General features: G+C 36.5%; 1 protein-coding gene across 1 annotated transcript in view; it reads left to right on the top strand.

The window, feature by feature from the left end:
* Positions 1 to 26,935, top strand: part of PTPRD (protein tyrosine phosphatase receptor type D) — a 440,423-nt gene that overhangs the window by 274,827 nt on the left and 138,661 nt on the right. The window contains exons 20-23 of the mRNA XM_052645411.1: positions 3,484 to 3,574; positions 8,644 to 8,853; positions 19,659 to 19,819; positions 25,442 to 25,453. Coding sequence (XP_052501371.1) covers positions 3,484 to 3,574; positions 8,644 to 8,853; positions 19,659 to 19,819; positions 25,442 to 25,453 — 474 coding nt within the window. The remainder of the gene's footprint in view (positions 1 to 3,483; positions 3,575 to 8,643; positions 8,854 to 19,658; positions 19,820 to 25,441; positions 25,454 to 26,935) is intronic.

Raw genomic sequence — 26,935 nt, forward strand, 5'->3', positions numbered from 1 at the left:
AGTTCCAAATTCCCGCCTCCTCATTTCTTCAGGAGGTGAGAGCTACTTTGAAGTAGGTTCCACTTTGCCTGCCCTCGTTGAATGCTTTAGAGATCTTGGAGAGAAAAGGTTATGGATGTCTGGCCACACTGTTAATTAATTGTTATGGGGGAGGCTGTTCAATTCTTATCTGAGCCACAAATGACATGGGTAGTCAAGGAGTGCTGCAGAAGGGAGAATGAATTCTTTTTCCAAGTACAAGAATGGCAACGCAGAGTATGAAAACAGAAAGAAAATTAATAGAATTCATCAGCTTAACCTGGATTTAGAAGATTCTGAAGGAAAACAATGGGAACTCCCTGATCATGTGTAGTATCATCGCTTTAGGCAAAGAGAAGCTATTCTTTGTGCAATTGGTAGTGAAAAGCAAGAGTTTCCCTGACAAGTGTGTTTATCAAGCCCACCTGCAGTGTCATTTTGTACGCTAGGTTGCAGCCCCTGTCATTTTTCTCCAAGCTGATTTAACATGATGGACTTGTTTGGCAAATCCTTCAGGTGGTGGGAGGACAGGAAGAGGAGGAAGCTTACTCTGGATCATAAAATAAAAGATATTGGCCTCGCTCATGTACTCTACTCTTCCTTCTCCTCACCCTCCTTGCTCATCAAGATTATTTGTAGGAAAGAAAATGGATGGCTAAGTGATGTGATTCCATGAGCCTGCTGATGAGTTGTTCAGACCACCATGGAGAGAATGCAGCTACTGCTGTCTGGTTTGACCTGAATTTCTAGGTCAGGGAGGAAAAAAAAGTTTGATAAGTCCTTTAATCTGCATCTCAGGGGATTTCACTGTCCCCCTGTGTCTGCGTTCTCGTCCGTCTCTCCCACTGTGAGCCAGTAGCAGCTGGCTTCTGTTAAATGCTCTGTGATACACACTGTTCTGAGCACTTTGTGTTCATTTATTTTCCCTCAGTAAGTCTGATATTATTTACTCACATTTTCAGAATGTGCAGCTGAGATTCAGGGATGTTAGATGATCAGCCCAGGATCACACGGTTTATTAGTGGCAGAACCTACATCCTGGGCTAGATGTGTCTCTAGATGCCACATTCTTTACTAGAAACACTCTAGCTCTGCACAGCCCAGCAAATGTGATGAGAGCCACATGTGGAATATTACACTTTCTAGCAGGTATGGTGGAAAGTACAAAGAAATGGATGTAATTAATTTTAATTACATATTTTATGAAGCCCAATATATCCAAAATATTATCATTTAACATGTGACCATTATTAAAAAATGTTGCTATGATATTTTACATCTATTTTTCATACCAAGTATTTGAAATCCATTGTCTTGTATAGAGCAGCTGTCAGTTCAGACTAGCCACATTTTAAGTGCTTGATAACCACTGGAGGCTAGTGGCTACCATACTGCAGAGAGTTGCTCTAGACTCTGTTTGTGGAAATGGAGTTCTTAATCACACAGGATTTGCTGAACTTATTACAGATTTTGCTTTAAGAACAATGAAGGCTCCTGTGTGTGTAATTAATCTCTGTAATAGAATGTGACACAAGCTTGATGGACCCCATCCTGTTCTCATTCCTTTCCTGAGTGGCAGCCTTCTCTTCTAAAGGTGTGTGTTCATTTCCACAATAAATTTCCACAAAATGTATAGAGTCTAAGAAGTGCTTTATGATACAAAGTAAATGAAACAAAAACAGACTCTTGCCATAGTTTATACACACACACACACACATACGCATACATATACACACACATACACATATATACACATACATACACATATACACATACATACATACATACATACATACGGGCTTCCCCAGTGGCTCAGTGGTAAAGAGTCAGCCTACAATGCAGCAGATGTGGGTTCAGTCCTTGGGTTGGGAAGATGCCCTGGAGAAGGAAATAACAACCCACTACAGTATGCTTGCCTGGGAAATCTCATGGACAGAGGAACCTGGCAGGCTACAGTCTATGGGGTTGGAAGGAGTCAGACATGATTGAGTGACTAAGCACAGCACGCACGCACGCATGCACACACAAACACACACACACACACGCGTGTAAATATATGTATGTAGGTATAATATATAGTTTTATTTCTCCTTGGGCTTCCCTTGTGGCTCAGCTGGTAAAGAATCTACCTGCAATGCGAGAGACCTGGGTTTGATCCGTGAGTTGGGAAGATCCCCTGGAGAAGGGAACGGCTATCCACTCCAGGATTCTGAACTGGAGAATTCCATGGACTGTATAGTCCGTGGGGTCGCAGAGTCAAACATGACCGAGTGACTTTCAGTTTCACTTATATCCCCTTACTGTTTTATCTTGAGCAATTATTCAGTCTCTGTGAATTTTATTTATTTATTTATTTGGTCAGTTACCTGTTCTTAAAGTGGTTTTTTTTTTTTAAACAGGGCAAAGTGAAATTATGCATTTCCTATAATACATGAACAGTAGGAAGTGATTAATGTGCTAACTGTTATTATACATCTATGTTCAAAGTCTTTGTATAGGAACTACCAAAAATCAGTGTGAACAGAGTCCCTGTGAATACCAGAGCAGGGTATACACTATATAGAAGTCACAAAATAATTTTACAAATAACCTGTATCTGTTTGGGGACAGGTTCTGTTATACATAAAATGAAGTTGACCATTCTCAATGTGAGGACTTGCTTATTAATCTTTTTGTCTTTTCCTGTAATTGTATTATATTAAAATCTATTTTGAAAGCCTCAGATAGTAACTGTCTCAAAATTTCTGCAGTTCTACCTTAAGATGTGCAATTTGATGGGTAGAAAGCAAGGAGAACCTGTATGCCTTTATATATTTAATAACTGTGAGATAATTTTTATGCTTTTATTTTTTCCAAATAAAAAGTACTTATATGGTGTATAAACAAAATCATCATCATTGTACAGGCATTTGTTGAGCTTAGAGTAATTTTTGAGGAGGGCGTGGCAACCCACTCCAGTATTCTTGCCAGGAGAATCCCCATGGACAGAGGAGCCTGGCAGACTATAGTCCATGGCATCGCAGAGTCGGACATGACTGAGCAACTAAGCATAGCACAGAGTAATTTTTATTACACATCTTCTTTTTAAAAAACGCTCTTATAAATTAATGTCATAGAAAATTCTTGGCTCAGCAGCCTGTGGTGGTGGATTTCAATATACCTGCCTTGCATGTGTCCAGCAACAGGGTACTAACAAACTCTTTCTGTTCTGTTTATGATACCTAATAAAGGGCAGTCAACCATAGTAATATTACCATACAAGATCATTGAAGTTACACATAAATGTCTACCCATGTTGTTTTTAAAATTGAACAAACAGGTGGTTATTTGTCATTGATGGACAAGTCACTCCATATTCATAATTTGCTTTCAGTCTCAATCACTGGTCTGTGGAAGATTTAAGGATATATCCATCTTCTTTTCCCTCTGAACTAACCTTATTTTTATCTGTCTATTCTCGTGCAGAGGTTACTACATAATAATTGTGCCTTTGAAGAAATCTCGTGGGAAATTTATCAAGCCATGGGAGAGTCCAGATGAAATGGAATTAGATGAGGTAAACTGTGTTTTGGGTGGTATCTTTCATTAGTTACTCAATTTTTAAAATAAATGTCTCCTCTCTATGGAGACCTTTCAGCATCTGATCTGGGCAGATCAGCTCCTACATGGCTGGCTGGCTGGTCAACTGCCTAGTTGGATGGTTCAGTGCTATGGGCATGTTAACCTCTTGGGATCCCAAAAAAGAGCTTTTTCTTTAATTAAAAGACATTAAGCTGCTGTAAAGCTTACAACCTATCTAATCTTTGTTGGCTTTAATATTTTGCCCCTTGCTCCTTGTAAAACTTAATGCAGAGGTGTGGAAGGAGAAGTGAATTGTCAGCAAAGACTGAATCACCACTGTTAGGAATTCCAAGGTCCACTTCATTAGTGCAGTGGTAGTTGAGGTTGTTAAAAATGCTAAGTTACAGTTTGCACCAGAGTTCAACACTTGACCTACTATGTGTTCTTGACCAGTTGCTGACAGAATTGTGCTGATTAGCACATTTTTACTACCTTCTGTGTTTTATAGGATTTCAGAATCAAAAATGCATATAACTTTAGGAGCAAACAAAACAAATCACAGAATTTTGAGCTGAGCAAGAAATATGGTACAAAAGTACCATAAGGTAGTATGATTTTAATTTCTAAAATCTTACAATAACAACAGTAAGTACATTGGTATTGTTTTTGCAAAAAGAACTTTTTTTTGAAAGTGAATACATACAATGCAGAACAAGAGCTAATTTTTCATTACTTCCATTTAGATGAGAAAAGTGTGATTGGAAGGGTTAAGCCAGACCCTCAGAGGACCACAGTAAATTAATGGCTGGGGTTCACATTTTGAAATACCATATAGGAGAGACTTTATGATTTTAATATGATTCTAGTCTGAACCAGTTCCGAAGTCAAATAAAAAGCCAAAAGTCCCTATTTGGGGAAATATGATATTTTAATGTACTGAATTTATTTACAGCATGTTGTACATCTTATAACTCAACCTGTTATTCTTAGGTATTTTCTCGCCATCAAATTAGTTCTTACAAAGTAAAGAAAAGCAGGAATTTCCTAACTGCATTACAGGGAGATGTTTATTTCATTCATGTCTGTACTAAGGAGACTATGATCTTGAGAGATAAGGACTGTTAACTTCTTTTGGCAAATGTATGTCATCCCTAGAAGTATGGTTCCTCATCACCCATTTTATTTATCTGACTTCAAGTTGATCAAGTTTGGAATGGGAGATGAGTTCAAGGTTAGGACTGTGTTTTGTGTCAACGTGTAGTGATTAGATAAGCATTGAAGGAGCGTAAAATGAAGCACATTTCTATAATGTTGTCAAGTAATATAGGCTTTATATTTTACATTTCTTTTCTGCTGCTATTAAAGGAACTAAACCCTTTTTATGCTGTCAGAGGAGTCTATCTGAAAATGCCAGCTGATGAGCTGTTCTGTAAACATTCTGAAGCGAGTCACGGTTTACTTGCAACTGATCAGTTAATCCTAACATATTCTTTATTATTTTAATCAGTTCTCAGCTAAAATACAGAATTCAGTTAGAATTGGATTTAAAATGGAAAGGCAAGTTATAAAATCTGATTCTTTCTATCTATTGAAAAAAACAGTTTCCAAGGAGTTAAGATCCAAGCCAAAAATGACATCAAATACTTAAAAAAAAAAAGCTTTCCTTAGAAGTAGAGCCATTTGATAGTAAGTAATAACAGGCTGATTCTCTTTTATAGCCAGGTTTTAACCTCCAAAATGTACAGCAGTTCTAATGGATTAAAGTATAGAGCTATATGACATTGAACTTTCTTGCAATTAAATTCTATGGGTCTCTGCTGCTGATTCCCATAACAAAGGGTCATTTTAATCATCCCACAAGTTGTGGTGCATTAATCTGTATAATAGTTCGATAAAGAACATTTATTAATTCAAAATTTTGGGGTCAGGATGGGTTCTTTCCTACTTTTGTTACTGATATAATTGAGACCACATTGTAGAATTAATGGTGGAAGAAATAAGATATGCATTGACTGGAAAATGAAAATTATTTCTGATAAAAAACTAAAGCCCTTGATATATCTTCTGGAATTACCTCCAATACATCTTGTAACTATTGTGGAGGGGAACAAATGAAAGTAGGCTATGGCCTCACTTTGTGCTTACTCATCCAGTTTCTGATTCCTACAGACAGGTTTTTTTTTTTTTTTCCTACCATGGATAATAAAAGCATTGTAGTAATTTTATCTATAGCTTGGTACTGCCAGGTTTGACAAAGCTGTGTTCCTCTCTTAAATGTATTTGACCAAGTGATTTTTTAGAAAGGCCTATAATTCAAATCACTGAAACCCTATCATCGAATAGAATGGTGGCCTAAGGGGATTTCCACATGTGTGCTTCACATCGAGGCCCATAAAAAATAGAAAGAGGCTTTCTAAACAGAGTCACTCTCAGTATTGTCTTCTGAGCTCATTTATCCTTTGTCTGGGGATAATCTTCACATAATAAATTCATAGACTGGAAGTCTTAGTTGTCAAGGTCAGACTGGGCAGAGGAGACCTTGATAGTCAAAATGAATTTTGGACAGAATGACTCCTAAAAATATTAGTTATATTTAATTCAGGGCAAGTCTTATAATATATCATAAGCTTTTCATCGCATTGTACTTCAAAGGCTTGCTATAAAATAATGTGGTCATTTGTGGTTGTAACTTGAACATATTGGCTCACTTCATGTCATCTGAGCACACTTGACCCATTTAAAGTATAACACAGGAAGCATCCCACAGAGGTTAGGGCAGCCTAAGGTTCCAGGTTTGACCTTAGGGAATGGCAGCATTGGGTCTAAGGAGGACCAAAACACTGAAATATTTTAAGGTACTTCCTGTAAGTCTTCTAAAGAAACCCCAGCAAAAGGTACTCACTCATGACAGTGATATGGATGAATTATGACAGTTGCCTACATCTGAAGTATGAATAAAATCAAGGTAGGGTTTGATCAGTGAAGTAGAAGAGGGGACACAGTTGCATAAACAACTGATGGTAAATGTTTCTGATTAACCAACTTCAAAAAGCTTTTCAGCTTATCTGTACTGCATTTGTCCTTCTCAAACTAATGGCCCTTCATCTCCTGCATATCAACAAGAACCTGTGTAGCGACTTTTCAAGTACATATTAAACATTTACATCAGAATTTTAAAAAATATTTAAAGAATCCAGAAAAAAAAGAAAGTATGCATTTTTCTGTGTTAATGAAAGCAGATACACAAAAATTATATATTTAAGTATAGACTCAGTTAAAACATTTAAGAGTATTAATTTAGCCTAATGTTGTATTTGTGTTTCTTTAATATTGTGCAGCCTCCAAGTAAACAAAAATATGGTTGGAAAAAATATCTTACAAATAATTTCATTTTACCAATTGAATCCAATATTATTACTTTCTATTGTGCCTCAGTTTCCTCATTTATATAGAGGTAATAATCTATCTTATAGAGTTTTTATGAGTAAATGAAATAAGCTATGTTTAGTCTCTTGAGAATGGTGCCTGGTACCTAGTAAGTGCCTAACAAATACAATTATTATTGCCATTATCATTATTATAAGAAAACCTAAATTTGACAACAGGGTTGAAAGATAGTGCTATATTTCTAGACTAGCTCTATTTTAGGCCAGCTGGTCCATAAATGATCAGTATATCTGAATTTATCATGAGATGGTCCAATTTTGGTAAAGAAGTCTAGTGTGGTTTTCATAAAAGAGCTTACATGTTAAATAATTTTAATTGTATCAATAAACTCAAATTTTAACAGAAAATTTGAGAACATTATAAATTAAATATTCAATAACATGGGCACAAATTATATATAATAATTACAAAAGAGTAATTTTTACATTTTTAGGTTATAATTTTGACCAGCTTAGCACATTTACAACTTTGTGTTAGAGACAAGTTTACCATCAAGTTCCTAACAGAAGCTCTTGGTATTTGCCGTGTGCGTAGTCTGCAGCTGTTATTATTACAGAAGCCTGGCTTTCATTGTGTAGGGTCTCAGATAAACAGTCTTCTCTATAAAGGTAGTAAAATAAATCAGCATTCTTTCAAAAAAACAGTTAAGTTGCCTCTTAAATTCAAAGGCATCTCAGACTGCTATAAACTTTCCCTAAGCCCTATAAAATATCAGTATTTAATGGGAGCGGTGATAACTTAGTCATCATGTTGAAATTGTCATATCATTAACATGATTTTCTCCAAATAGTGACTCCAAAAACAATAGAGTATCAAACCATAATTTGTACTGTTTTTTCCTTTTCAAAATACACGAAGGATTTGTATATATGCATGTTTATGTTTGTTTCATTCTGGATAATATAATTATTTTATCTCTAACCTGCCTTTATCACCTAGCTAGATAATTTAATATCTCCAGAGAGCTGTTAGCTCTGAAAAAACTTGCTGTCGTGATAAATGCAAGGAATTGTACCCTAAGTGGTTAATCAAGGAGACAAGTCGAGCCAAAAATTGTTAAATAAATGACAATGTCTCTTTAAAATGTTAATTAAAAATTGGTCATCAAAGTCTATTTTATGCTTATTTGAGGGACTATACATCATCCAAATTATGTCATTACTAAAAGCAGTCTAACATGGTACTAATCTCTTCAAAATGTTGGTCTTTGACTTTATCTGAGGTTAGTACTTGTTTAATAAATCACAGTGATAAAGCCTGCATGACAGGCTTTTGTGAATCAAACTGACTTTTTTTTCCATAGACAAGTTGTAATGCTTTCTTGTCCCTTGAAAGGATTTCATTCGAGTGGACAATGATGTGAGCTACCAGAAAAGGATCTAATTGCGCTGTGTTTATGGCCTGAGCCTTGCACCCGCAATGCAGTGTCTTACCTTACCAGGAGGACAGGCATTTGGAAGACAGACTGAGATTTAGTAATGCTGACATGCGTGAGAAGTGGACACATTGTATTTGGGTTGTTCCCAGCCCTGAATTAATTTCCCTTATTAAACTGTCATTAAGTTGGGTTATTATTGTTTACATTTCTTTCTCTGTTTCCCACTTTTTTTCTTTAAGTTGCTTAAAGAGATATCTAGGAAACGCAGAAGCCTCCGTCATGGAAGAGAAGTTGAATTAAAGCCATATATTGCCGCTCATTTTGATGTCCTTCCCACCGAGTTCACCCTGGGGGATGACAAACATTATGGTGGATTTACAAACAAGCAGCTCCAAAGTGGTCAAGAGTATGTCTTCTTTGTGTTAGCAGTGATGGAACACGCAGAGTCTGTAAGTGAAATGTGATGGCATCCATCTTATTTTCTATGGTATTCTTAAATACGTGTTTCACCAGAATGTGGGGATATGGAGCTACGTGCATCCTAACTGTTTCTCATGAGATTTGACCTAAATGTAGTAACAGGCTGTCTACTCTTTGACTGTTGCTAAGTAATCTGCTTGTGATTTCGTTACAGATGAGGCTGTGTCTCTAATCACAGGACATTTAGGTGGCTTTTTGGTTTATGAAGTCCAGATCAATAGTGCATGGTGCCGTTTGTTTCTTGTTTTTTTCTTCTTCTAGCATTTGTATATCTTAATCCAAGACCCCCATCTTGCCCCAAGTCCCTTCTCACTCTCCACTGGTAACCCCTAGTTTGTTCTTTATATCTGTGAGTCTGTTTCTGTTTGGTATTCATTAGCTTGTTTTACTATTTTAGATTCTACATGTAAGTGATACCATACGGTATTTGTCTTTTTCTCTCTGACTTATTTCACTAAGCATGATTCTTCCTAGGGTCATCCATGTTGGTTAAAATGGCATAATTTTTTATGAGTAATATTCCATTGCATATATTTATAGATATATATATATCATATTTTCTTTACTCATTCACCTGTAATGATTAGAGACGTTGAGCCTCCCTTCATGTGACTATTGTCTGTATGTCTTCTTTCAAAACCATGTCTGTTCAGGTATTCTGCTCATTTTTAACTGGGTTATCTTTAAAAATATATATATATTGAGTTGTATGAACTGTTTATATTTTGGATAAGGTGAGGTGAGGTAAAAGTCGTTCAGTCCTGTCCAGCTTTTTGTAATCCCATGGACTGTAGCCTGCCAGGCTCCTCTGTGCATGGAATTCTCCAGGCAAGAATCCTGGAGTGGGTTGCCATTCTCTTCTCCAGGGAATCTTCCCTACCCGGGGATCAAACCCAGGTCTCCCACATTGCAGGCAAATTCTTTACCAGGGAAGCCCTATATTTTGGATACTAAGTAGTTAGCAGTCTCGTCATTTGCAAATATTTCTCTCTCTCTCAGTAGGTTATCTTGTTTTGTTGATGGATTTCTTTGCTGTGCAAAGTTTAATTAGGTGCTTTTTTTTCTTTTTTATTTCTTTTGCCTTAAGAGAGAAAAATAAAAAGATACGATTTGTGTATTTCCTGCCTATATTCTCTTCTAGGAGTTTTCTGGTTTCAGGTCTTACATTTAGGGCCTTAATCCATTTTAAGATTATTGTGAATATAATAAGGGAGGGAATAAGTGAGGGAATGTTCTAATCTCATTCTTTTATATGTAGTGGTCTAGCTTTCCTGGAAAATCCTATGGATGGAAGAGCCTGGTAGGCTGCAGTCCATGGGGTCGCGAAGAGTTGGACACAACTGAGCGACTTCACTTTCACTTTTCACTTTCATGCATTGGAGGAGGAAATGGTCACCCACTCCAGTGTTCTTGCCTGGAGAATCCCAGGGACAGGGGAGCCTGGTGAGCTGCTGTCTATGGGGTCGCACAGAGTCAGACACGACTGAAGCGACTTAGCAGCAGCAGCAGCAGCTTTCCTAGCATTACTTATTGAAAAGACTATCTTTTCTCTATTATATATTCTCACCTCTGTGGCAAAATAGTTTACCATAGGTGCATGGACTTATTTCTTGAGTCTGTTTTCTTTTCCATTGATCTGTTAGTCTGTTTTTGTGCCAGTACCATGCGATTTTGATTACTGCAGCTTTATAATGTAGTCTGAAGTCAGGGAGCAAGATTCATCTAACTTTGTTCTTTTTTTTCCTCAATATCATTTTGGCTTTTCAAAATCTTTTGTTGTTTCATATAAATTTTAGGGTTATTTGGTTTTGGATCTGTGAAAAATGTCATGGGTAACTTGATAGGGTTTGCATTAAGTCTGTGGATTACCTTCGGTAGTTTGAATATTTTATAATATTAGTTCCTCCAATCCAAGGACAGGTGACATCGTCCCAATTCTTTTTATCATTTTCAAATTCTTTCATCAGTGTTTTATAGTATAGGTCTTTCACCTCCTTGGTTAAGTTTATTCCTAGGTTTTATATTCTTTTTGATGCAATTTTAATCAGGATTGTTTTCTTGCCTTCTCTGATAGTTCATTATTTGTATATAGAAGAGCAACAAATTTCTGTATATTAATTTTGTATCCTGCAAATGTATTGAATTCATTTACTAGTTCTAATAATATTTTTGGTGGAGACATGAGGGTTTTCTATATATACTATAATATCATCTACATATAGTGACAGTTTTGCTTCTTCCTTTTCAATTTGGATTCCTTTTATAGGAATCTTAATGTGACACACGTCTGGATAGAAAGGTGACAGCTATCATTGCTCATCTCTTTTCTCATCACTCATCCTCTTAAACTGACTGTTCTCAAATATGTAGATATATATGTGTGTGTGCATGGGTGTGTGTGTGTGTGTGCACCTAGTACTAGGTATGTTGTTGGAGAATACCTAATAGACCTTAGCCTGTGTGATTACAATAGGAACTAACAAACTCTGAGATTAAACATAGTATATTTCCAAGTATTTGAAAAGATCGACTGAGAGGGGAGTGGTGATCGTATGTATTTTATTCTCCTAGAACTGCCAGTGAGCCCATCGTGCTTTCTGCCCCGATTCAAGGGAAGTTCTTTCTAGGAAAAGGCAGGCATAGCCTGTATCTTAAATTATAGCAATTTACCAGTGACTTTATCAGTGAAAAGCCAAGGAAGTTAGAAAATAATTCAATAAAACAGAGGATTCCTGAGGTACTCTAAATAATGAGTTGTCTTCTTTTATGTAATTCATCTTGCTCTTACGTTGTTTTGTGCTTCAGTTGCTTTGAATGTTAAAAAGACAGAGAGAGAGGGCGAGAATGTAGATGCGAGGGAGGTAGATTTTGAAGTGGCTGGTCACATTAACATTTAATATATATATTCTAAACTGTATCTTCTTTGGGGGCCTAAAACTGACAGGTATGGCAATTAGGTAGAGCCAGGCCCTTCCCCTCTATAGGAAGTCTAAGATATATCAAAGATTTCTCCGCATCAGGTGTTAGCATATAGAGTGGGGCTTCTCTTCAAATGACTGAAGGAATTCCCTCGTGGAAAATCAAAACACAAAGGTAGCCTTTCTGCCTGGTTTACCTTTGTGCACAGGGTGTCATTTGAAAACAAAGTGACAGGCTTCCTGGAATTTTAATGTACAGATAAGCTTTCTCTTTCTAGTTGAAGGTTTTAAGTCAGAGCATGGGATGCTGGAATCATACTCTTTTTTAAAATTATTTTTAGATATTTAAAGACATTTTCTTTAAATAGCTCTAGGACATTTCCTAAAGCACGTTCAGAGCGTTGAGGCAGATCAGAGACTCCAACGTAAAGGAAGTTCATCAGCTCATGCAGTGTCAGAGACTCTGGTTTCTAATGTCTCCCAAATGTTTCTACTAGTGTTGGAAAGTATCACCATATGAATAAATTATATAATTAGCATTTCCTTCCAAATGTAAATTGTCTAAATTGCCCCTTTCTTCATTATCTTTTTCAACATCACTTTCAAAACTAACAGTATTTCCTTTGTTTTCTATGTGTCCATGTCAGCATTTATTAGAAGAGACTTGCATTCAACTCATATAATGCTCTTGTAGGGATACAGTCTTTTGTAAACTCCAGATTTTCATAAGTGATGAAAGGATGGGGTGGTAATTTGCATACAGAAAATGTCTACCTTCCCACCAGTGACGTGAGCTGTCCCCCAGTTAACTGCCTCATTAAGAGTATCAAAGGACTGGTTTAGAATGACTAACATTTAACCTTTTCCATTACCCGCACATACTGAACAAATTCTGCTTTTCATAAGGTTGGTATAATTTTACATTTTTCTTTTCATTTTCACATGTCTCTTATTTCCTGATTTGGGTTGGAAATCGATGTACTTTGGGAAAAATCTCTGGTTAGATTTCTGTCTTGACTAACCAAGATTATTATCTCAAAGGCTCTTGGTAGAGAATTTCACATCACATAGTTTTGCTTACTTCAGTCTCCCAAATAGTTTGAATGTGACCTACAAAATAGGGGAAAATTTAAAGCAAAACAATTATATAAAGAATCATGTTTCTTGGATATAAAATGTATTTGCCAAGTCCTTTGTGTAAATCCTTATACTGTACATATCTATCCTTTTTTATCTACTTCTAAGAAGCTTTGGAATATATTGAGTTTTTAATCTTTTAATGCCAATAGAAAATCTGAAAGTCAAGTCAATCTTTTTCTTGGACATAGTAAGGAAAATGGGAAAGGAGACTAGCATATATGCATTTAGTGGGCATGTATTCTCCAGAATGACTGCTGAGCTTATCCTACTTAAATTCAGAAAATATGCCCTACTTTTTAAAAAATGCAGACTGAAAATAAGTATATTTACTGATCATGGAAAAATAAGTATACTGTCTCATGTTTTAATAATGTCACTCATTTGACAAAAATGAGCACTTTATTCAACAAAGATTTTCTGGGAACCCACTAAATGCAAAGTCCTGTACTGGCTGCTTTAAGCATACAAACATAAATTTTATATAAATCTGTACCTTCAAGGAGTTTATAGTTTCATTAAAGAAAATAAGGCATATACACAGATCAAAACACAATATAGATTGACCACTATCATTAAAAAACAAAGAGGATTACCTCAAATTGTTAAAATTATTTTACTTACATTTTGTGAAATGACTGATTATTTCCAGTTAAAGAGAGAGAGCTTCAACGGAGGCAAAATTTAAATGAGGTGTTGAAGATGAGTTGAATTTCAGGAACTAAATGTTATGGAACTGGAGACAGCAAAGAAAAAATAGAGCATTTTGGTAGTAGTAACAAGACGTCTATTTTTATAGAATATGTTAAAGCAAGAGAGTTCCAGAAAAACATCTATTTCTGCTTTATTGACTATGCCAAAACCTTTGACTGTGTGGATCACACAAAACTGGAAAATTCTGGAATAGATGGGAATACCAGACCACCTGACCTGCCTCTTCAGAAACCTGTATGCAGGTCAGGAAGCAACAGTCAGAACTGGACAGGGAACAACAGACTGGTTCCAAATAGGAAAAGGAGTACGTCAAGGCTGTATATTGTCACCCTGCTTATTTAACTTATATGCAGAGTACATCATGAGAAACGTTAGGCTGGATGAAACACAAGCTGGAATCAAGATTGCTGGGAGAAATATCAATAACCTCAGATATGCAGATGACACTACCCTTATGGCAGAAAGTGAAGGGGAACTAAAAAGCCTCTTGATGAAAGTGAAAGAAAAGAGTGAAAAAGCTGGCTTAAAGCTCAACATTCAGAAAACGAAGATCATGGCATCCAGTCCCATCACTTCATGGCAAATAGATGGGGAAACAGTGGCTGAATATTTTTGGGAGCTCCAAAATCACTACAAATGGTGATTGCAGCCATGAAATTAAAAGATGCTTATTCCTTGGAAGGAAAGTTACGACCAACCTAGATAGCATATTAAAAGGCAGAGACATTACTTGCCAACAAAAGTCTGTCTAGTCAAGGCTATGGTTTTTCCAGTAGTTATGTATGGATGTGAGAGTTGGACTATAAAGAAAGCTGAGTGCCAAAGAACTGATGCTTTTGAACTGTAGTGTTCTAGAAGACTCTTGAGAGTCCCTTGGACTGCAAGGAGATCCAACCAGTCCATCCTAAAGGAGATCAGTCCTGAGTGTTCATTGGAAGGACTGATATTGAAGCTGAAACTCCAGTACTTTGGCCACCTGATGCAAAGAGTTGACTCATTTGAAAAGACCCTGATGCTGGAAAAGATTGAAGGCGGGAAGAGAAGGGGATGGCAGAGGATGAGATGGTTGGATGGCATCAGCAACTCAGTGGACATAAGTCTGAGTAAACTCGGGGAGTTGGTGATGGTCAGGGAGGCCTGGCGTGCTACAGTCCATGGGGTCGCAAAGAGCCGGACACGACTGAGCAACTGAAGTGAACTGATGTTATATGTGGTAAAGTTGAAATATATATATATTGTGGAGGCCCTTAAGAATCATGCTAAGATGTCTGATTTTTATTTAGGAATCACCGGAGAGCCTCCTGAAGGTTTTACAGCTGCAGTTTAGGATAATAGCTCTAGAAGCAGTAGAGACTGCTAGAGGAAAGAACTTCTTGGTATGGTTTGGGTAAACATGAATGAGGTAATGAGAAAAGTGCTACTGTGACAATGGAAAGAGGACCTGAGGGCTGAGACTGGAGGGAACTGATCAGATAAAATCATTAAGTTTTCATTCCTAGATGTTGAGAGGAAAGAGAAATTAGCAAGTTGAAAGGAGGGTATATCTGGAAAAATAACCCGAAGTTCTTAATTTGAGGATAGATTTAGGAATCTCTAGGAACTGAATTTGGAAATGAAGGTCTAGGGCTTAGCAGAGTTACTGAGTTAAGGACCATTAATGGGGAAGTAATCTACATGGTGGTTGGAAATTAAAGCTGAGGATCACCTTGCTACACAGGAGTGAAAAAGAGATGGCAGAGAATAGAATTTAAGAATACTGGCTCATATAATGGATTCAGAGACAGTTAACAAGACATAGTCAGTTGGAAAGATCAGGAAGGGTTCAGTATAGAATTAGGAGAACCAAAGGAGAGTGTTTTTATTTTTTTAATTGAAGAATAGCTAATTTACAGTGTGTTAGTTTCAGTTGTTTAGCAAAGTGATTCTGTTGTACATATCTATATGTATCTATTCTAGTTCAGATTATTTTCCCTTTTAGATTATCACAAGATATTGAGTAGAGTTCCCATCCCAGTCTTTGTTGGTTATCCATTTTATATATAATAGTCCCTAACTAATTTATCCTTCTCCTGCTTATTTCCCCTTTGGTAACTGTAGGTTTTTTTCTATGCCTGTGAGTCTATTTCTGTTTTCTAAATAGGGTCACTTTTTATAATTTTTTTTTAAATTAGCTTCCATGTATGGAGTGGTATCATATGATATTTATCTTTCTCTTTCCAACTTTCTTCAATCAGTATGATAATCTCTAGGTCCAGCCATTTTGCTGCAAATGGCATTGATCTTTTTTATGCTTGAGTAATATTTTGATGTATATGTATATATATGCATTCTTTATTAATTTATCCATGGACATTTAAGTTATTCACATGTCTTGGCTATTGTAAATAGTGCTGCAGTAGACACTGAGGTGTATGTATTTTTTTGAATTATACTTTTCTCTGGATAAATGTCTTACAGTAGGGACACTGTGTTATATGGTAGTTCTATTTTCAGTTTTTTAAGGAACCTCCACAGTTCCTGTTCTCCACTGTCTGCAGTTTACATGCTCACCAACCAGTATAGGAGTGTTTATTTATTTGTAGACTTTTTGATGATGGCCATTCTGATTGGTGTGATGTGATATCTCATTCTAGTTAAGATTTGCCTGTCTCTAGTAATTAGCACTGTTGAGCATTTTTTTCATGTGCCTCTTAGCCATCTGTATGTCTTCTGTGGGGAAGGGTCTATTTGGATCTTCTGCCCTTTTTTAATTGGGTTGCTTGTTTCTTTGATATCAAGCTGTATGAACTGTTTAATTTGGAAGTCACAATCCCTTGTCAGTCACAAAGGAAAAAGTTTTTTGAAAAGGCTTGGTCAACTGTGGCTAATCTGGAAAAGATGTCTGGATGTGTAAGAACTGTATAAGGTGAGATTAGCAAATGAGAAAATAGGATCTATGGTGGTGCTCGAGTGAGAGAGGAGAAACAGGTTTTTTTTTTAAATTGAAATAATAGTTGATTTACAATGTTGTATTAATTTCTGCTGTACAGCTAGTGCCTCAGTTACATATATAATGTATATATGTATATATGTGTGTGTATATATATATAAGAGAGAGAGAGTTGTTGATTAGTTGCTGAGCCATGTCTAGCACTTTGTGATCCCATGGACTGTAGCCTGCCAGGCTCCTCTGTCCATGGGATTTCCGGAGTGGGTTGCCATCTCCTGCTCCAGGGCATCTTCCCAACCCCTGTGTCTCTTGCGATGGCAGTTGTGAGTGTATATACATATATATACATATATATATATATATGTTATACACACACACACATACGTACATTCTGTTTCATTATAGTTCATCCCAGGATATTGAATATAGTTCCCTGCAATATACAGTAAGACCTTATTGTCTGTCCATTCTAAATGTAACAGTTTTCATCTACTAACCCCAAACTCCCAGTCCAACCCTCCTCTCCTCCCCTTGGTAAACACAAATCTGTTCTCTGCGTCTGTGAATCCATTTCTGCTTCATAGATAAATTTGTTTGCGTCATATTTTGGGTGCCCCATATAAATGCTATCATATGGTATTTGACTTTGACTTATTTCACTTAGTATAATAATCTCTAGGTCCATCTATGTTGCTGAAAATGGCACTGTTTCATTCCTTTTTCTGGAGAAGGGCATGGCAACCCCCTCCAGTATTCTTGCCTGTCAGATGCCATAGACAGAGGAGCCTGGTGGGCTACGGTCCACGGGGTTGTAAAGAGTTGGATACTACTGAAGTGACTTAGCACATTCCTTTTTATGGCTGAGATGGCTGGATGGCATCACCGACTCGATGGATATGAGTTTGGGTGAACTCCAGGAGTTGGTGATGGACAGGGAGGCTTGGCGTGCTGCGATTCATGGGGTCACAAAGAGTCAGACATAACTGAATAACTGAACTGAATATTCCATTATATATGTACCATTTCTTCTGTACCCATTCCTCTGTTGATGGACATTTAGACTGTTTGTTTCCATGTTTTGGCTATTGTGAATAGTGCTGCTATGGACCCTGGGGTGCATGTGTCTTTTTGAAATAGTTTTTTTCTGAATATGAAGGAGTAGGACTACTGGATCATATAGTAATTCTATTTTTAGTTTTCCATCGAGCCACCTTACTGTTTTCCATAGTGACTATTCCAATCCACATTCCCACCAACAATGTAAGTGGGTTCCCTTTTTCCACACCCTTTCCAGCACTTATTATTTGTAGATTTTTTTGATGATGGCCATTCTGATCAGTGTGAGGCAATAGCTCATTGTAGTTTTGACTTGCATTTCTCCAATAATTAGTGATGTGGAGCATCCTTTCATGTGCCTGTTGGTCATCTGTATGTCGTCTTTGGAGAAATCTCTATTTAGGTCTTCTGCCCATTTGTTTATTGGGTTGTTTCTTTTTGAGCTGTATGAGCTGTTAGATTATTCTTAAGATGTGGGGCAGCTCACTGTGGACTGGTCTCTATTGAAAAAGCCAGTATTTTAAAGAGGGGCAGAATCAAGAGAATCTTCTTCTGAGTTAATCTAAAATAGGACAGAACAAAACTAGATATTAGAGAAGCAGAATTTATGTATATTCAAACCCTTCCTTCACCAAGTAATTTTTTTGCATATATCTTTCCAACGGTACTGAGGACTAATTGCCAAATATAGTGGTACATATTTAAAATGTACACTGTGATGATTTTATATATTTATTTATATACACATACTGTGAATGATTACCAAGATCAAGATAAGTAACTCCTTTGTGTGTATGGTGAGAAAGTTTAAGATCTACTCTCAGTAACTTTTAGGTATATGATACTATGTTATTTACTATAGTCACCTTGCTGCACGTTAGATCCTCAGAACTCATACTGTAATATGTATTTCTCGGTCTGGCTTATTGTACTTAGCATAATACCCTGCAGATTGATCCCTGTCATTGAAGATCTTGGCAGGATTTTCTCCTTTTGATGGCCAAATAATATCCCACTGTGTACATATGTATATGTGTATATATGTAATCACATTTTATTTGTCCATTCATCCAAAGGATACTTTTAGGTTGCTTCCATGTGTTAGATATTGTGAGTATATTGCAGAGAACACAAGTATGCAGATATCTCTCTGAGACAGTGATTTAATTTCCTTTAGATATAAACCTAGGAGAGTGGGATTGCTGGGTTTTATTGTAGTTTTATTTTTAATGTTTGGAGGAACCAAGAACTACTTTCTATAATAGCTGTGCCAATTTACATTCCCCTCAACAGTGTATAAGGTTTTCTTTTCTCTTTATCAGTTTTCTATTGGGAATAATCATATCAACCTCTGAGCAGTATTGTAATAAAATTATATAGAAACTGCTAAATCCTTTTAAGTCCTCAAAATTTTATGTTCTAGAAAGCCATATTATCACTTTCATATATCTTGCATCTATATAGTTTGAACACTGAACTTTTCTTTTGAAGTTTTAGACTTCAATGTGCAATACTTAAGACTGCACATATAAATATTATATATAATATATAATGTATAATATATATTATATTTCAAAATATAATATTTAATGAAATACTTATATTTTGCTGTATAAGTATTTAATGAGTGATTATATCTTAAGGGTTGGAACTATAATATTTTTATTTTTCATATTGTATGTCATACATTGGCACAATGTAAGTTGCTCATTGAACATTTTGTGACTGGTTAATTTACTGGTACTTACACTTCATAAGATCATTTACTATTCCAATATATAGATCCCAGTGAAAAGGTATCTATGAAAATGTATACCATCAAAAATTATTTTATTATTAAATACTTCATAAAGAAATTTAGATTGCAAAACCTCTTTTTTTCTTCCTTTCCCTCCACCTTTTAAATAGTTTAAACTACTGTCAAATCCATAATGTCCTGAATATTTGCTTCTTCTAATGCTAAAGATACTGTCTAGAAAGTCATTATTTTATAACTAACATAGACTCTGTTTTTCCTCAGAAGATGTATGCAACCAGCCCTTACTCCGATCCGGTTGTGTCGATGGATCTGGACCCACAGCCCATCACAGATGAAGAGGAAGGCTTGATCTGGGTTGTGGGTCCCGTGCTCGCGGTGGTCTTCATCATCTGCATTGTCATCGCTATTCTTCTTTATAAAAGGTAGGTTCGCCCTGCGCCTCTGTTGCAGGGGGCTTTGCCCTGCGCCTCTTGGGGGCTGCCTTGTTTTCAGAGACTTTATCATCCTTCCATGGTCATTATGTGGTTGATCTTGGTACAAATATTTCCAGTAATCACTGGGGGGAGAAATGTATCCATTAGTGTTAGAACAAAATATAAAGACCGAGCTCATTCAGTGTGTATAGACTCTGCTGCCCAGCAGGCATGGATCCAATCTCCATCTTCTGAGGTACTTACACAGTATGAGTTCTTTGCATGACGGTTGAGACGTTGTTACATTCCCAAGCAGATAATCCGAAGCAAATTAGATCATTAATTGCTCCATGTCAGCATGGATTCTGAAACACTATTAAACTTGCCGGAGTACTGAGATTTTTTTTCTGTAGCTATTTCTCAAAATTTAGCAAAAGTAGCTAAACATTGAAGATCAAAGAAAGGAAAGAGAGGAAGAAGATGAACTTTTTCCCTTTCCCATTTTTCTTCTAACGCTTATTCCGCATCTTCAGTATTGAATTCTCATCTGTGTCCAAGAGGAAATCCAAGGTATCATTTTCCTTCTTAGTGTCTTTGACCACGGGTGGGATGCAAATAATCCACACTAACCCATATTTTCTAATGTACCGTTTTGTTAATCCTATATCTGTCTCCATTACATGTAGGATTTTGTCCCCTAGGTCACTGCTTAGTTGGATAGAAAACACAGTAATTATGTTTCTTCTAACTTCTTCCTGAACTAAAAAAATACGATATTCAAAATGACTGAATTACTTTCCTTTCTATCAGTTCTTCTTCCAATCCAAATTTTATTTTCATGCACTTCAATCTATGTTCCTGTTTTCCTTTGTAGTGTGTCATCTTGTAGAATGCTACTGTGAAGGTACTCCCTTCCTTCTTCTGCAAGATAATTTTTCTCTTTGAGACCCGAGTTCGATTCCTGGATCAGGAAGATCCCCTGGAGAAGGAAACGGCAACCCACTCCAGTATTCTTGCCTGGAGAATGCCTATGGACACAGGAGCCTGGTGGGCTATAGTCCGTGGGGTCGCGAGAGTTGGACACAATTTAGCGACTAAATCACCATCCATCACCATAACCTTGACCTTCAAAATTAAATGAGAGTGTCTTCATTTTGACTCTGGCTTACATGTTTAATCTGACAATCTTATCTTCATTATTTCTTTTTCCTACTCCTGTAACTCCTTTCATTGGTTTACATTAATTATTCCTACCTGCATTCCTTTGTTCTCTGAATAGATCTTTTTTTTTTTTCCTTTACTTTTCAAGACATTGCTCCTTTGAATAAGTCTCTTCTGAGGCTGTTTTCCAATTCCATGCCAGGGCTGAGGGGGGAAAAAAAAAAAAGTCAAGTTGAAGTTTATAATCCTAGTGCATTAAATTACCTATCCTCTTTCAGAATTACAAAGAATGAAGAAAAAAATCATTATTTTTCCTAATCATTACCATTGCTCAATTGTCCACCCCCTACAATGGCTGAAAAGGCAAATGATTACAGGCCAGAATATCTTAGTTGATGGTTTCAGTCTCCGCCTTCCAGTTTGTATCTTATTAGCATGTATGGTAAGAAGCCTGTTGTATTTGATCACTTGGGTCTTGTGTAAGAGCTAAGGCCTGAAAGCTCAAGGTTCCCACATGCCCCAGAACAGGAAAAGATCCTATGTGAGTCCAGGGGGGCAAGAGCTAGTACCCTTTGCTTCTTATGTACTGCACTTATTACCAGAAGAGAATACAATAAGGAAAAAGTAAAAAAATACATGTTTTACAGAAAACAACTCTATGTTGACATCCTGCTATGGGGGTCAAAGCAGAAAATTGCTTGTTGACAACTGCATTTCTAGATCACATCACATGACATTTGTTATTACTCAGAATGAACAAGATGCTTACTTTTTTAAGTTGCATTTCATTAGGATCTATTTGGCTATCATTAAGTCATGCCACTTAATAGATATGTGCATGGCCTTGTAAACTAGTTATGTAAATATGGAGAAATAAGATTCTAACCTTGGTAATTAAGTTTTCTTTATCCACATGTGCTTGAAAAATAACAACTCAGTTATTTTAATTTTTCCTAATCCTACAAAAAAGGCATCATATTTAAAGATACTATGGCTATTTAAGTTGCATTTTACTGTATGCATATGTGAGCATTGTCTAAAGCAATTGTTGGGAAATGCACACATCCTCAAATGCTAAGTATATTTAGCTAACCATCTGAAAGCCCATGAAGCATTTCGGAAATAGAAATGCTTGCTTCAGCAGTAAAGAACATTCCTGACTTGAAACTCAAGTAGACCCAACAATGTCCTTCCTGATTATCATGAAACAGTTCAAGAGGAAATCTTCTGTAGGCAATGAATAGTGTCTCTAATAGCTTGGAATCTGAGCAAAGAAAATTATATAACAAACACTATACGTCTCTTTTTAGGTGCTTTTCAGTTTATACACAGGTCATTGGTAATCACTCAGAATTGATTATCATCATTACTATTCTTAAAGTATTTTACTTCCTGTATGCAAATAATACTTTAATAAGGGGGAATGAGTATGTAATACTGTTGACTCCACAGTATCTCGATAATCCTGTTGGTAATATACACCTGTTTACAAGACTACTTTTGTTAGGAATAGGTCTATAGCTGTGGATGGTTTGTCCGTATAAAAATATAAATCTCACTGAGTTGGTTGAGGAGATTTACTTTTATTAATTATAGTAATATGGAATAGCAGTTATTTTCATTTTGCATTCTGTTCATTTGACTTTGTTTTAAATGTGCTAAAACCCATAATACATTGATAATCAATAACAAAACATATCACTGAGGCTTTGTAAGGGTCTTAAAGGACCATCAGAATAGTATTAATGAAATGTTTGGTAGGTTTTGTTAATTTTCCTGCACTAAGATTTTTTTTTTAAAATTCTGGACTGTATCTGTGATACATGTGCAATGATGTAACAGTTTAAACTTCAGAGAGAAGATGTAGCAAGGTTTAGAAAAAAAGTAAATATGGAAGCAGGAAACCTGAGTTCAAGTCCAGCTTTGTAACTAGCTGGCTGGAGGGTATACAAAGTCATGCTAACACTCCAGGCCCTGGTTTCTTCACTTGCATTGTATTATTTTTACCTTCAGCACATGTGTACATTTTCTAAATGACTCTGTGTTGCCCTTCATCTATCTTCCCCTACATAGAAAAAGGAATTCATAAAGTAATTGAATGTTCTCTGATGTTCATCTACCCTGCACATCTGCTACATCTGTAAGACTTTTCAATCATTAGTTCTAAAACTGTTCAGGAATTATTTCTATAGAAAATATTCTTAAAATGTAACTCTATGAAAAGCATTTCAAAATGGATAAGTATTTGTTATATACTATGAAAGGGAAAAATGGATTAGGATGTTAGAAAGCACTAAGGCGTGGTCTAGGCCAAATTATCATTCTTGAATAGTAATAGTCTAATGTGAATGGACGCTGTAGAGAGTAAATCATTTCCATCCCCACCTCTGCATGTTCATGTGTGAAGACTATGAGGAAGATGTGACTAAGGTATAGACCTTTCCTATTTCTCCTTTTCCCAGATCCAACAGTGGCTCCCTGTGGACTCTACCTCTTTAATCTTCCTTTTGAATCAGCCCTACATGTATTTCCATGGTATCATCAAGGAAAAAAATAGAGTCCAGAATATTTTGAGATGCTATGAAGAAATAGGCATCCACACTGGGCTATGCCTTCTCACCTTTGAGGAGGTCCTTCCAAAAGCCTTTCTACTCATTCCACAGGCACTTGTCTTGACCCAGCAAACTCTCACTCACCCTTTAGAAGTAAGCTAAGATCCACTTACTAAATGAAAGCCTTTCTGAGTGTCCACCTCATGTCCTCTTTTTGCAGTTAAGGCTGCCTTAGGGTCCCCTTCTCTATGCTTCTAAAGCACTTTCTGCTTATCTTTATCATAGAACCTATCGCATTACTGCCATTGCCCATTTCCTTGGCTTTCTGCACCCACTAAACTGTAGGTCAAGGACTCCATCTTATTCCCCGTGGTACTTCCCTGTGCCAAGGCGAGTGCATGGTGCAGAGGGCTACTAAATAATCAAATTTACAAGTGTCAGTGATAGATAAACTTCCCTCCTCTTATTTATTCCATCTCTCATTATCACCTTCATCTTGACTGGCAAGAGCTGTAATGAAATCCTTAGCCTGCAATTTAAATTCCAAAAGATTTTAAACTTATAGATATTTGCACAAACTATGTGCCCATGTGCAGTAAGGCTGACATTTCTGTGGCAGAGGAATGAAGCGGAGACTATGCACTGGTTCATTCTAGTATTCAACAGCCTTTCCATATACAAAACTGGCAGTTCACGAAGTATTTCACTCTGTCAGAGAAATAGGTTTTCTTACAACGGATTCACTGATGACTTCACTGATTGATTAAAAATAAGCCAAGTTAGGAACACTTGTAGGATTTTTAAAAACTTGGCGTAACTAGCTAAATCACTTTAAGAATCCAAAGAACCTGTGTGTCTGATATCATTTTCATTATTCACTTTATATGTGTGTGTCTTTGTACAGTTTAAATGTGGACTTTGTACTTTTCAAAAGCTATGGACTGGATTACCTTAAGGGAAGATATTGTAGCAATGTGGGTGTATAGTTCATTGGCAATGAAGTAGACCTTTGTTTCTTACAATTGAGAACTCACAAAATATTTTGCAGTTTGCCGCAACATGAAGACTATTTAGATGAATTCTTTTTAGGTGAAGGTTATACTTTCTGCATAAAGAACGTGGTTAAACAGTCCTCATTATTATCACAGGTGAAAGTGCCAATGAGAGTGAGCTGGAAGTGTTCACATACAGTAGTGCCTCTGTGACTAGGAAAATATGGGTCATGTCAGTGGCTGGTAATAAATTGCTTTTCTGGATTAGCACAGCTATATAGATGGGTTATGCTCTGTAGATACAATGATGAGTATTATATTTTCCAAAACTGAACATGTATTTAAGCTTTTACCAGAAAAAAAAGATTTCTAATCACCTTACTTGCCAAAATGTGTTTGAAGAACTCATCTCTGCCACTTCATTAGCTTGTGGTATATTATACAGTTGTGCAAATTTTTCTGCAGGTCAGTGCAATTTGCAGGTATTTTAAAGGAACAATGTACCTCTTAACAGAAGACTGTTTTTAATGAACTAAATTTCTTATATGGGATAATGGTATTTCCCCATTAAGTACATTAGTTGTTGTCTCATGGCATGTTTTTTAAAAATCAAATAATATCTCCACCATCAAACTCTTCCTAGGATATAATTAATTGTGGCAGCGTTTTGCAGGTTGATGAATAAAAGTGAGTCTGACATTAATACACACACAAATGCTTTGCTTACCCATGTACTCGCATGTCCTGCATTTGCTTCATGATTAGAGGCCTTGAAATATTTTGATATGCTATCATTTTCTAATGTGTGTCAGTGTATGTCCCTAATTATGAGCTGTTAAATCTTGGTTGTCATGGTTACTCTGGTTACCTTGGCCAACTAACATTTAGCCTCTCTTTTTCTTTTTTGCTGCATTAAAATGGAGCAGTAAACCTGACAGGTGAGGACTAGAGAACAAACCCCTTTAATGCTCAGTACAAAAAAAAAAAAAAGGGTAGACTTTGGAGGTATTGAGGGGGTAATGGTGGAGGCTGGATATAAAAGATGAAACTGGCAAAGGGAACATGGACAAAGCCTAGGTACAAAAAGTAATTTTGATATTAAAATGATTCAGGAAGGAGTAGTTTTATCTATATATGATGCTAAAATAGATTATTTAAAGGTAGATTTAGAAGGTAGTAAAACTTGTCTCTGAGTTTTGTTTGTAGTCAAGGTTAAATGAGCATTTGTATGTGTTAATGTGAATCATTTTCGTTTTGTTTGTTTTTACTGAAAGTATGATCTCAAGACCCTTTGTACAGGAATACTAACATTTTTATACCCTAATATTGATGGCAGTAGTTCAGTAAAAATTTATATTTAATTCTAAATTATTTTCCCTGTCCTCCAGCCTTGAAGAATAATAGGAATAATAATCATTCCTATGTTGCTTGCTTATTTACGCTTATTTACTGATCGGTCCAAGCTAACCTTTCAGCTTTCTAACACACACACACACACACACCCCTATATATGAATTCCTGATTAAAATTAAGCAAAGGATCTCAATGCCCATCTAACCTGCCTCCCTTCCAGTGTTGTCTCCATAGAGAACCACTGGAATACAAGTAGCAAGAGCATCAGCATCACCTAGGAACCTGATTGATTGATAGAAACACAAATTGTTGATCCCACTGACCTCAGACCAGTTTCTGACCTCAGAAACTCACTCCGGGGAGTTAGTCCAGCAGCCTGTAGTTTAACAAGCCCTCTTGGGTGACTCTGATGCATACCAGAGAATCACCGCTACATTATTTTCCTTAAAACCACGTAACACTGGTCAACAAGCTGTGTTACACTTTCACCGACAGCAAACTTTGAGTACCTCAGAGAAGCTATGCTTGTCATTAATCCAGCAGAAAAACACATGCAAAATAGTTTTTATAAGGCAAAAGTCAAAACACTTTGAATCCGTTTAATATGCTCAGAGATCTACCTCTCACTATAAAACTGTCCACATTTCACAATTTCATCACTACCTTCTTGTTCTATCAAGAGAGTTGGACCAAAACTTAACATCTAACCCTCCTCCCCTGTCTTATAAGTGAAGAAATTAAGTTAGGTTCGTAGTTGACTTACCCGAGGAGATACAGACCAGTAGTGGCAAAGTTGGGCTTCTGTTCTTGATGACGTCAGAATCATTGTGAACTGATTTCTTTGAAATCTCTATTAATAGTAAATAAATACATTTTTCCCAAAAGCCTGTATGTATATGTCTGAATATTTTTGTTCCAAATACAATAGATATGATCTTCCACACAATGTCCCTGCGTTTTTGTTCCCCACTTTACATGTAGATCAGGTGAGACTAGATGAAAATAAAACCCCACGGAGACCATAGAGCAGTGGTTTTGCTGTACATTATTCACAGCCCAAATAAACA

This window comes from Budorcas taxicolor, chromosome 8 (genome assembly GCF_023091745.1).
Source record: "Budorcas taxicolor isolate Tak-1 chromosome 8, Takin1.1, whole genome shotgun sequence".
NCBI lineage: Eukaryota > Metazoa > Chordata > Mammalia > Artiodactyla > Bovidae > Budorcas > Budorcas taxicolor.